The sequence below is a fragment of the Ceratotherium simum genome, chromosome 4 (genome assembly GCF_057802395.1).
Source record: "Ceratotherium simum simum isolate JZ-2026a chromosome 4, ASM5780239v1, whole genome shotgun sequence".
In the NCBI taxonomy this organism is placed as follows: Eukaryota; Metazoa; Chordata; class Mammalia; order Perissodactyla; family Rhinocerotidae; genus Ceratotherium; species Ceratotherium simum.
The window spans coordinates 62,195,195-62,208,914 of NC_141903.1; the positions used below are offsets into that span (position 1 = coordinate 62,195,195).

At 32.6% G+C, this 13,720-nt stretch overlaps 1 protein-coding gene across 12 annotated transcripts in view; it reads right to left on the reverse strand.

Moving 5' to 3' along the window:
* The window catches only part of FER (FER tyrosine kinase), a 461,529-nt gene that overhangs the window by 232,395 nt on the left and 215,414 nt on the right, over positions 1 to 13,720 (reverse strand). For all 12 annotated transcript variants that reach the window (XM_087429943.1, XM_087429938.1, XM_087429940.1 and 9 more), the window contains one exon: positions 8,849 to 9,052. In XM_087429943.1, the coding sequence (XP_087286069.1) occupies positions 8,849 to 9,052 (204 nt within the window). The remainder of the gene's footprint in view (positions 1 to 8,848; positions 9,053 to 13,720) is intronic.

Sequence of the window (13,720 nt, forward strand, 5' to 3'; positions counted from 1 at the left end):
CGAAGGCTCCACAATTACATCTCTGGGCCTTAAAAGTACTCACTCAATTAGAATTTCCTAGAAATTAATATTAAGGTTTTGGAATGGCTTTGTGTTAGTGTTAAGAAGGAAATTTCCTAAATCTGAATTGTGTGTCAGGGGCACAGAAAATGATATTTTATGATGGTTTCATTTTTTTTTAATTATTTTATTGAGGTCACATTGGTTTATAACTCTGTAATTTCAGGTGTACATTATTACATATCAGTTTCTGGATAGACTACATCATGCACAACACCAACAGTCTAGTTTTTATCCGTCACTATACATATGTGCCCCTTTACTCCTTTTGCCCCACCATCTTCCCCTCTAGTAAGTACTACTCTCTTCTGTTTATCCCTGTGTTTATTTTCCAAACATGAGTGAAATCATACAGTATTTGTCACTGTCTGGTTTATTTTGCTTAACATAACACCCTCAAGGTCCATCCATGTTGTTGTAAAAGGGACTATTTTGTCTTTTTTTATGGCTGAGTAGTATTCTATTGTATATATATACACACCACACCTTCTTTATCCATTCATCTGCAGCAGGGCACTTGGGTTGCTTCCAAATCTTAGCTATGGTGAATAATGCCACAACAAACATGGGAGTGAATAAATCTCTTTGTATTGTTCTTTGGATAAATACTCAGTAGCGGGATAGCTGGATTGTGTGGTATTTCTATTTTTAATTTTTGAGAAATCTCCATACTGTTTTCCATAGTGGCTGCACCAATTTGCATTCCCACCAGCAATGTATGAGGGTTCTCTTTTCTCCACATCCTCTCCAATATGTGTTCATTTTTGTCTCGTTAATTATAGCAATTCTGACAGGTGTAAGGTCATATCTCATTGTAGTTTTGATTTGCATTTCCCTAATAATTAGTGATGTTGAACATGTTTTCATGTGCCTGAAGGCCATCTGTACATCTTCTTTGGAAAAATGTCTACTCATATCCTCTGCCCATCTTTTAATTGGATTGTTTGCTTTTTTGTTGTTGAGTTGTATGAGTTCTACATATATAGTTTTGGAAATTAAGCCCGTGTTGGAGATACGATTTACAAATATTTTCACCTAGTTGGTGGGTTGTCTTTTCGTTTTGTTCATGGTTTCATTTGCCTTGCAGAAGCTTTTTAGTCTGATGTAGTCCCACTTGTTTCTTTTTTCTTGTGTTTCTCTTGCATGAGTAGACATGGTATTCAAAAAGATGCTGCTAAGACTGATGTCAAAGAGTGTACTGCCTATACTTTCTCCTAGGAATTTTATGGTTTCAAGTCTTACGTGCAAGCCTTTAATCCATTTTAAGTTAATTTTTTTGTATGATGTAAAATAACGGTTTACTTTCATTCTTTTCATGTGCCTGTCCATATTCCCCAGCATCATTTATTGAAGTGACTTTCCTTTCTCCATTGTATGTTCTTGGCTCCTTTGTTGAAGATAAGCTGTCCATAGATGTGTGGTTTTGTTTCTGGGCTTTCAATTCTGTTCCACTGATCTGTGTGTCTGTTTTTGTACCAGTACCATGATGTTTTGATTACTATAGCTTTGTAATATATCTTGCAGTCAGGGATTGTGATGCCTCCAACTTGGTTCTTTTTTCTGGGGATTTCTTGGGCTATTCAGGATCTTTTGTTGTTCCATATAAAATTTAGGATTGCTTGTTCTATTTCCATGAAGAATGTCATTGGCATTCTGATTGGGATTGCACTGAATCTGTAGATTGCTATAGATAATATGGACAATTTAACTACATTTATTCTTCCAATCCATGAGCATGGAATGTCTTTCATTTCTTTGTCTTCTTCACTTTCTTTCAATAACGTCTTATAGTTTTCAGTGTATAGGTCTTTCACCTCCTTGATTAAATTTATTCCTAGATATTTTATTCCTTTTGTTGCAACTGTAAATCGGTTTGTATTCCTGACTTCTATTTTTGCTAGTTTGTTATTAGTGTAAAGAAATGCAATTGATTTTTGTGAGTTGATTTTGTACCTGCAACTTTCCCGTAGTTGTTGATTATTTCTAACAGTTTTCTGGTAGATTCCTTAGGGGTTTCTATATATAGAATCATATCATCTGCAAACAGCGAGAGTTTTCCTTCTTCCTTTCCAATTTGGATCCCTTTTATTTCTTTTTCTTGCCTAATTGCTCTGGTCAAAACCTCCAGAACTATGTTGAATAGGAGTGGCAAGAATGGGCACCCTTGTCTTTCTCCTCTCCTCAGAGGCATTGCTTTCAGTTTTTCACTGTGAAGTATGATGTTGGCTATGAGCTTGTCTTTATGGCCTTTATTATGCTCAGGTACTTTCCTTCTCTGCCCATTTTTTTTAGTGTTTTTATCATAAATGGATGTTGGATCTTGTCAAATGCTTCCTCTACATCTACTGAGATGATCATGTGATTTTTTTCCTCATTTTGTTAACATGGGGTATCTCATTGATTGATTTGCAGATGTTGAACCACCCTTGCATCCCTGGTATAAATCCCACTTGATCATGGTGAATGATCTGTTTAATGTACTGCTATATTCGGTTTGCCAATATTTTGTTGAGGATTTTTGCATCTATGTTCATCAGCGATACTGGATTATAATTTTCCTTCTCTGTGTTGTCCTTTTCTGGTTTTGGTATTAGGGTAATGTTGGTCTCATAGAATGAGTTAACAAGCATTCTGACTTCTTCAATTTTTTGGAATACTTTGAGAAGGATAGGTATTAACTCTTCTCTGAATGTTTCATAGAATTCACCAGAGAAGCCATCTGGTCCTAGACTTTTGTTTTCAGGGAGGTTTTTGATTATGTTTCAATCTCTTTACTTGGGATTGGTCTATTCAGAGTATCTATTTCTTTTTGACTTCATTTGGGGAGGTTGTATGAGTCTAAGAATTTATCCATTTCTTCTAGGTTATCCAATTTGTTGGCATATAATTTTTCAGAGTATTCTCTTATAATCCTTTGTATTTCTGTGGGATCTGTTGTAATTTCTCTTCTTTCATTTTTAGTTTTATTTAATTGCACCTTCTCTATTCTTTTCTTAGTGAGTCTGGCTAAGGGTTTGTCAATTTTGTTTATCTTCTCAAAGAAGCCTATTTTAGTTTCATTGATCCTTTCTATAGTTTTTTTTAGTCTCTATTTCTTTTATTTCTGCTCTAATTTTTATTATTTCCTTCCTTTTGCTGACTTTGGAATTTGTTTGTTCTTCTTTTTCTAGTTCTGTTAGGTATAGGTGAAGATTATTTATTTGAGATTTTTCTTGTTTGTTGAGATAGGCAAGTATTGCTATAAATTTCCCTCTTAGCACTGCTTTTGCTGCATTCCATAAGAGTTGGTATGTTGTGTTTTCATTTTCATTTATCTCCAGCCAATGGTTGTTCAGTGGCATGTTATTTAATCTCCACATATTAGTCACTTTCCCAGTTTTTTTCTTATAGTTGATTTCGAGTTTCACAGCATTGTGGTCAGAAAAGATGCTTGATATGATTTCAGTCTTCTTAAATTTATTGAGGCTTCCCTGGTTTCCCCACATATGGTCTATCTTTGAGAATGTTCCACGTGCACTTGAGAAGAATGTGTATTCTGCTAGTTTTGGATGGAATGTCCTATATATATCTATTAAGTCCATCTGGTCTAGTGTTTCATTTAAGACCACTGTCTCCTTGTTGACTGTCTGTCTGGATGATGTACCTATTGATATAAGTGGAGTGTTGAGGTCCCCTACTATTAAGGTGCTGCTGTCAATTTCTCCCTTTAGGTCTGTTAGTAGTTGCTTTACATATTTTGGTGCTCCTGTGTTAGGTGCATATATATTCATAAGTGTTATTTCCTCTTGGTGGAATGTCCCTTTATCATTATGTACTGACCCTCTTTGTCTCTCATTGTCTTTTTTATCTTGAAGTCTGCTTTATCTGATATTAGTATGGCTACACCTGCTTTCTTTTGCTTACTATTTGCTTGGAGTATTGTCTTCCATCCCTTCACTCTGAGCCTATGATTGTCTTTAGAACTGAGAGGTGTTTTCTGGAGGCAGCATATTGTTGGGCCTTGTTTTTTAATTTATCCAGCTACTCTCTGTCTTTTGATTGGAGAATTCAATCCATCTACATTTAGAGTGATTATTGATATATGAGGGCTTAATACTGACATTTTACCTCTTGGTTTCCGGTGTTCTATATTTCCACTGTTTCTTTTCTCTTGTATTTCTGACTGCCATTTCAGTTTGTTGGTTTTCTGTGATGGTTTTCTCAGTTTTCTCTTTATTTATGATTTCTGGCTCTTCTCTTATTTTTTGTTTAGTGGTTACCACGAGGTTTGTATAAAAGATCTCATAGATAATATAGTCCATTTTCTGATAGCCTCTTATCTCCATTAGTCTAAGCAGGTTCCAACTCATCCCTCTTCCCCTCTGAGTTATTGTTGTCACAAATAGTTCTTTTTTGTTTTGTGAGTTTGTGACTAAATTGAAGTGTTTATAGTCACTTTTGATGCTTTCCTTCCCTTTATCTTTCATGTTGTAATTAAGTGTTTACTAACACTTTGCAGCTGAGAGACAGCTGCAATTTTCTGATTTGTCTATTTATCTCCTTGTTCATTGCTTTGTAAACCTTTGCCTTTTTGTTAAAAGTAGGAGGGCTTTCTTCATTATTTCTTGTAAGGGAGGTCTAGGAGTGAGGAACTCCCTCAGCTTTTGTTTATCTGGGAAAGCTTTTATTTCTCCATAGTATCTGAAGGACAGTTTCGCTGGATAGAGCATTCTTGGCTGAAAGTTTTTGTCTTTCAGTATTTTGAATATATCATTCCATTCTCTTGTGGCCTGTAATGTTTCTGCTGAGAAATCCGCTGAAAGCCTGACAGGGGCTCCTTTGTAGGTTATTTTCTTCTGCTTTGCTGCCCTTAATATTTTTTCTTTGTCATCAACTTTTTCCAGTTTTAATATTATATGCCTTGGAGAAGATGACAGTTTCATTTTGACTTCTCAGTACTTACTGCCTTCTCTTGAGTGCTTGACTCGTTGGAGTAGAATGGTTAAAATAACTCTAAGTGTACACTGATAAGGCCACAAAATCTAAATTAACTGTCGACACATTTGGGATTTCTATTCACATTCATTAAGTCTTCCTTAAGACCCACAGCATGAATTTAAAAGGTAGTTCAAAGAGCCTAGAGATTGTGGCAACAAAACCAGGTAAACCTATCTGGTATAGAGACTAAATCCATCAGCTCAAAGCGGAACTTAGTACACAATAGACATCCAATAAATATCTGTTGAATGCTGATGATTTAATACACTGACCTACGCAAATTCACAAAGTAAGTACTCACAACCCCTACTTTTGTGTTATTTTTGTTTTATTGCCCCAATCCTTGGATCTTACATAGTACTCACTCAATTAGTATTTCCCAAACGAATGAATGAAGAAATAAAAGATGATGACATGTCATTATGTAGAGCATTTTTTCCCAAGTTTTATTTTAAAATATTTATTATGTTGTTATTTTTAATTCATCATCATATGTTAATCCAAATTTCTTGACTCAATCATCCCTAATTCTGCATCTTTAATATTTCCCTGTTCATGAATTCTACTAATGTCTTACATACTAGATTCTATGCTCACTAAGAAGTAAGCCATCTATTTTTCAGTTTCATCTCCTTACATTGCATAACATGGTACTGTACAAAAAGGAGTGTTTAGCAAATGCATGTAAGATAAATAAATTAGATAAATATGAAGTGACACTTTCCTATTAATAATAGCATAAAAAGGTTCTTTCTGGAGTAGTTTTGTTTTATCATATACAAAAGCAAGGATTTGGTTACATATTTACTTATCAAATGGAACAAAGCTATTTGAATCTCTATGAAAATCTATCAACATTTATGACATAAAATAAATAGCTTTAGGTACAAACTCTAAATATGGTTTTACATCAAGCACTATAAACAGGCTAGTAACTATGGAAGAGGTCAGTAAATAACACTAGAATTGAACTGTGAGATTCAGATACTCTTAGATATATATCTGCTTAATATACAACTTAATAAATCTGACTTTATGAACTTATATATACTTAGTGTCCAATAAAAAGTACAGTTCTTCTTGCTTGAACTAGCTAAAACAACAGATATTCTCTGCTAGAGTAATAAAAAATGTAAGAATTGAAAGTATCTGTGTCCATCTTGATCAGTCATAATGTTCACAGCATGCAGAGTTTCATAACATGTTAAAAAGTAAATGATATGCATACAAAAATAAAGCTTCAAAATAATTGTCATCTTCAACTCTAGTTGACAGAGGCAATGTTGCTAAAAATAACATTATTTGTGATCAATGAATACCTCAAACCTAAATATACAAATTCTAAAACAACACTTTCATTACTATTTAAATTTCACAAATAAATTCCATAGGAACCAAAAAGAAATTTTTAAAATTAAATTTTCCAATTACATTGATATTTCTTATACAAAGTACATTTGTATTTTTTCTCAAAGTCATCAAACAACGGTAAAAATGCCTAATATTTGCATAGCTCTTCGCACCTCATATATTCACGAATTTGATTCTCACAGTAACTATATAAGCTATTACTCTCATTACTTCCCAAACCACAGAGCTTGTAAAGTGCAGAGTTTAGACTGAAACCCAAGTCTTCTCATTCCAAGTCCAATGCGTTTTCATTGATCCACTATTTGATATTTTTTACATTCTCTAAAATCCCATATTTCTTTACATCTTCCTCTCTTAAGACACCTGTCCGTTCATTTATGCACAGCTTTTATAATCTACCACTGGATTATAAACTCCTTGATTGGAATATAAAGGCAATCATTAACCATCTGGTAATAAACTCTCCCATTTACGGACCCCTTCCAGGCAACAGATATATGATGAAGGAAACAGGATAATTTTAGCTCATGGAAGATTCACCTACACAAAATGAAAAAGAATTAAAAACTCCCCAAATAGTCTATATCACCTTAAACTCCAATTTTCAACTGACGGAAGAGCTAATTATTATATACTGAAAGCGAACTAAATAAAATTAGGTAGTAGATGATCTGAAGCATTTAAAGAAATACAGACACTCTTAAATTTAATAGAGATGTTTGCAAAATTTCAATGACAGAGGAAGCCTAATAAAATCTTTAAATGTGAACTTGTAACAATGTCTTATTTCTAGAATATATTACGCTGTTCACTTTAGTGAGTTAAAACAAAATGACAATACTAAAGACAAGTGACAATTTGCAAGTGGACCCTTTCTTTTTGTTTCTAGGAATACTAATTCGAATTCTTGTAGTTATATTTTAAACTAGAAATGGTAATAAGGGAAATATTTCAGTCTTATTTAATGTATTACATATTTCACAAATAGTATCTTTTAGAGCTTAGAAAAGAGAAGGAACCATTTATATAAATTGTAGTTAGTTTATACTTTATCTATGATCTTTCCTTCTAAAATTCTCATATCATTTATAAATATTGTCAACATGGGCACAGGTTGTAATAGGGAAGGTTATGTACAACCATAACTTAAAGGCTCATACAAATTATAAGAGAGTTTGCCACAGAAATAAGGAATGACACACTATTAGAAACAATAGGTTGGATGTATAAGAGTAGGCAAATATGATTAGCAGGTTGAGGTCTGAATACTATGCAAAATTAACACATAGTGTGAAAATTATAATACAAATTTTAATGGACTTATTCCTTTTAACCCATCGGAATGGTATCTATTTTCATTCGAATACAATTACAGATGTGAATATGCTAAATGTCGCTGAATTGTACACTTTTAAATAGTTACTTTTATGGTATGTGCTTTTCACATCAGAATTACAGATAGACATATACATTGATACATATATGTATATGTGTGTGTGTGAATATATATTTGTGTGTGTGTGTACATCCCTAAAATCCTCTGAGGTTCATCTAATGATAATAGTTCAAACTTTTTGTAAGGTAATTAGTGTCACTCTAGTGTCTGGACATAAACTGAAATCCTGTAGAGAGCTAGCTTGAAAATGCATGCTTATTGAAATGTTAAATAGATCTATCAATTTCTTCATATGCCAAAAATTTTAAAAACTAGGTAACGTTAAACCATATTTTGAGATTACTATTCATCTGTTTAATGCTTAATAAAGAACGTAAAAAACATAAGAAGTAGTTTAGCCATATTTAAATAAATTTCAATAAATAAATTAGTATTAGAACAAGCAATGTGAATAGATCATTTTTTAAATTTTTCACTGATTTCTATTTATTGTTTATTAATGCCAACAAGCAATAACTTATACATAAAGAGAAAAAAACCTTAAGCCCAAATGAATCATAAAACCAATTCAACTATCACTGTCCCATTCATTAAGGAATTTCCTTATCACTATTTAATAACATATTTCTTAAAAATCTCTCTTGATACCATTTTTTAAAGCAATTTCAAGTGCAAGTTTCAAGAGCATAAAATTCATAATTAAGTTTCTTCAGGAAAAAAAGAAAAATCATGATAATCACATTATTTCTTTTTATTTTTAATTTAAAATATATTCAATGCTCAAAGTTAACTTAAAATATTTATGTATTTAAGTTGGTAAAAACTATTTTTAATTTATCATATTTTAAAATATATATTTTCTTAGTACAACTAACATTTTAGTGAATTTTGGAGCACTGTATTTAAGGAATTCAGAAGAAAGAAAACTTAAGTGCTAACCTTTAAGTGTTATTGGGATTTATCACAAACTATTCATCATTTTATTACAATTATACCACAATGAACTACATCAGAATAGACATATAAACTAGATTGGAAACGTACATCAACAAATTGTATGATAAAGTGTCTCCTTTGTCCATCAGAAAATACAGAAAGGACATATTCACCAGGTTTCCCATGACTCTCTCGCACCAAGAAGTCTCCTTGTTGTTTTAACAGATCCTGCGCTTCTATTCTGGGAATTGCACCATGGTACCAGTCCTGCTCTGCCAGGGGCTTCTCACTTATGGGGATTGTATCACAGAACTTGAGCAAACAATAAAAAAAAAAAAAAAAGGAAAACTAAGTTAGAGAAAACCACAATTTTTTCTGGTAAAACTCATAGCAATTATAAATACTTCTTACATATGTTCCTCCCTTTAATTGACCAATTAAAAGTTATATCATGAATCTGAAATTTTCATAATTTTCAAAGAAAATATCTCCTAGAGCACTGGTGAAGTTTAACACAAACATATATCATTCAATATTTCAAGTTTATTTGTTTTTTCTATCTATCATACATAAGTACACACAATATTAGCATTTAGAGTTAGCATTTATAGTCTTATTCATGTCATAAAATAAATCCATAAACTTAAAATTTATCAACCAGAGAATCATGATAAAAAGGGAGTATTATCAGAGAAATCTATCACAAAACAACTTTGTTTTTATTTAAATTAAAAGTTGAGTTATTTCTTTTTATGGAATTAACTTTTGATCACACAGGCTGTGGACTGTCCATGTCACACGTTCCAGGAGCTCTATCTAAGGCTTTTGATGCTGCCTTGCTGCTGTCCCTTCCCATTCTTATCTCCTTCCCAGGACTTCCTAAACCATTACCTCCACCACACGATGACAGATAAAGCCTTAGGAGAAACAGCATCATTAAAAACCACCAATGTGTAATTATAAACACGTAGCAAAAACAACGTAGGAATATAAGCCAAGAGTATGGCAGAAAAAGGAAATTCTGTTACTTTAGGAGGCCAAACTAATACCAAACAGCAGAGATAACTAAGAGCTTATTATATTTTCTTGAAATGTTTCTAATTGATAATAGATGGAATCACACACTTTTCCAGTTACAAGTAAAAAGTTGTTTGTTTATGTCATCCATAGGAACTAAATCACCCAGATGGTTAAGAGTATTTTATGAGTAAGGTACAAATAATGTGCACTAACTCTTAAGGTTCTCAAAAGACAATATATACAAAGCCTCATGAGAAAGTGATTTACAAATTGGGAAAATCAGAATTAATAATAAATGAGAGGCAAATATTCACACATAAGGTTTCTTAGGCTGATATTATGAACTTTATATAGAGACCAATTATGACATCTTTTTGATGAATGAAAAGTAGTTTTGAAGATAGCCTTCACCGTTTGCACCACTGAAGACGCCCAAACTTACTGGCCAAAGTTCCATTTTGTATTATCCAAAACCCATCCTACTGATTTAAAAAAAGAACTTTGAAAAATCCCAAACAGACTTCAAAGAAGAGTTCACATTTTGGTTTCTATTTCTTCCACTTATGATATTCTTTAATTCTTTAAATATATATGTGGCGTGACTATACATGAAAATTTTTTGTAATCTAATTATGCTAAATATATTTCAAAAAATTTTAAATCGAGTTGCCAAAAATGTTTCTAAGAATGAATTATATAAAGAACCAGCCACAGTTATAAGAGTTAAAAGAACATTGCTTTTAAAAACAAATGTATAATCCACACAAATCAACTTTTTGTGTATACTGATATTAAGTTTATAATTCTTAAAGCAGGTTGTCAAAATGATCAAATATTTGTTTTCCAAAATTTTATCACAGTGCATCTCATTATAGTAAATACTATACTAATTACTATAATAGAAAAATTTCCAAGTCTCGCCAATGGCAAAAGTGTTTCAGAGAAAAAAATCAATAAAAAAAGAAATCCACTGTCACCTCTTTGCAAAGAACTTGTTTGTATCATTATCTCTTGAAAACGTCTACATAATAGAAAAGCATCCCAAACAAGGATGTCATGTACTTGATTTCTTGTCCTATTCAACCTATCCTCCCAAATTTTGATTTATTTAGAATTGGAAGAAGGCAAAGCCTGGAGAATTCACTAAATTGGAAGGGCATTTGAAGAACAAAAACTTAGCTAACACTCTGAGAAATTCATTTAAGGATTTGAAGGTGAGGAATATGTTTGGGGAAAAAAATCATCCTGACAGACTATCTAAGTTTGTTTGTTTTTAAAAAAGAAGTGAATAGGAAGAAACTTATATTGCCGTTTCATGGGAATTACACTCTAGTTCTTTGGGTTTATTAGCTTCTTTTAGGCAGGAAGAGAAGCTTAGAGGTCTGTTATTCCCAGCCCATAGAAAATACTGCTATGAAATGCAGGCTAAACTTACTGTGAGTGTGTGTATGTGTGTGTGTGCACACCCGTTCACAGGGAAAGGTCGTACATAGGCCCTGTGTGGGTCTATCAGGGACTACTCTGGCATTGGAAAGAATGTTTTTATTAATTTTAATTAATTGTTTTATTAAATTGATTTCAATAAAATTTCAATACAATTTTGAAAGCTTGATAGTAATAGAATGTAGGATGTATAAGCAACAAAATTCAACATCCCAAGAGCCGTCATAATGACATCAAAAATGAAATGATGCTTTTTTACCTCAAAGATCACAACTTTCTAAGTCTCAATAGGGAAAGATTTTTCCTTGTCAGTAAGTTATATAAGACTTTTGCCAATGATATGGGGGAGGGGAAGCCTCCTTTTTTAAAGTTATAGTTAATCCAATACACTTAATCAGTTATACTTAATAACACAAGCTTTCCTAATTGACCAGGCTAGCTATTTAGTTAGTTATTTTCCCGGGGCCTTGTTCTTAACTTAATAAAGTAGAATCGATCATTTTTTTCATGCACTGATATCTTGAACCAAAACAAAGACACTTTACCTAATGTTTACTTTCCACAGTGAAACTAGCAATGAAACTCTTATTCATAAATTTCTTAATTAATAATTTTTTGTACTTTTTGAGAATTTGAGTTTGTTTAGTCTTTAGCTAATAATATAACTGTTGTCTAGCGTAATGACTAGGCAGAATTACATGCTGATCAGACATTCACATTCTTATACAATCCTTTCTGATACTTTATTTAAAAAGACAGACAACTAGGCCAAACTCAAATATTACCTTACTTCCACAACTTCCCATTGCTTTGATTGCCTTTTTGTGTACCTTCTTTGATCTCTCATAAGAGACACTATCTCTAACAAAATACATTTTCTTACAGGTCTTTCATTTTTGGTCTAACACTTCTACTTCTTCCAATACCTTCTGATTTCCTCAGACTTTCCTTTATCTTTTTCCTGCTCCTTTTGCTCTTTTATTTTGTGTGTGTGTGTGTGTGTGTGAGGAAGATCAACCCTGAGCTAATATCCGTGCTAATCCTCCTCCTTTTGCTGAGGAAGACCGGCCCTGAGCTAACATCTATTGCTAATCCTCCTCCTTTTTTCTCCCCAAAGCCCCAGCAGATAGTTGCATGTCATAGTTGCACATCCTTCCAGTTGCTGTATGTGGGACACAGCCCCAGCATGGCCAGACAAGCGGTGCGTCCGTGCGCCCCCGGGATCCAAACCCCAGCTGCGAGCAGCGGAGCACATGCACCCAACCGCTAAGCCACGGGGCCGGCCCCTAGCTCCTTTATTAATCTTCTCTTTATTAGTAATCATTTTCTTTTCTCTTTATTATTTTTATCCATTTACTTTTTCCAATTGTGCTTATGACTCTCATTCATTCTCTCTCATCTGGTCATTTCACTGCATTTTTTTCTACAGTTTCATTTTCTCAGTATCAAATATTCTTTCCTTAAGCTCATACAATATTATATATAAAATGTGCTGCAATATCAATATTAATACATTTTAATCGATTAACTGCATTCAGTGCTAATTTCATTTGATATATCGCAACTAAAACTATTACCAGATCATTCTAATAAGTCAGTATGCAATCATATTTCAGCAAATTTAAACATTTCTCATCAAGTTGGGATTGCTTATATAGAATAGAGTATCAGTCTAACATGATCTGGGTCATTTGTTTTAAGCATTTGAGCAAACATACAAAAGAATAGATTTGCTCCCTATACCGTAAAATTATAGAAAATAAATCCTGATAAGCCCTTCTTGAAAATTAAGTGTGATGATGCTAGTGATTCAAAACTTGTAATTTGGAGAATAATTATTTGGTTTTCCTAAACATGACTAACTATACAGGAGAATTCAGTGTATGCATGGCAGTGATATGATGCAAGAAATTTAATTTTTATTTTCCCTTCTTTCTCATTTTTCTACATCTTGGTGCCTGGGCAAAAAAATAAAAATTAAGAAAAAGGAGAGGAGGTAAATTAAGACCTTAAGAATAAAGAAAAACAACTAAGGTTTAAAATATATAATATTCAATCTGAATTTAACAACATATGCCTTGTTAGAGGAAGCACAAGTTTGCTCTGCTAGACTTGAAGGAGAACACTAAAAAACACAAGCAGTTTATTATGGTATGCACGAAAAGAACTACATTCCCCTACGCCAATGGTGGAAGCCAAGCATTATAATATTAACATTATAACTGATGTACAACTTAAACATAGCTGACATAATTTTCTAAAAAGAAGGTAGCAAGCAAATCTTATTTACTATATTATTCTATGTAACGGAAGCACATCTTTATTTTCCAATATTTTTATTTTCTAAATTCTAGTCCAAAGTAATTCTAAAATTAAAATAACATATATCTCAATAGAGTATACAAAAATATAAATTTTAAGGAGACAAAGTTGAATAATTTAATAATTCTTCTGGTGTCTAAAGAACAATTATTTGGACCAAAATGTGCTTTATTCTGGTTTTAAAGAACATTTCTC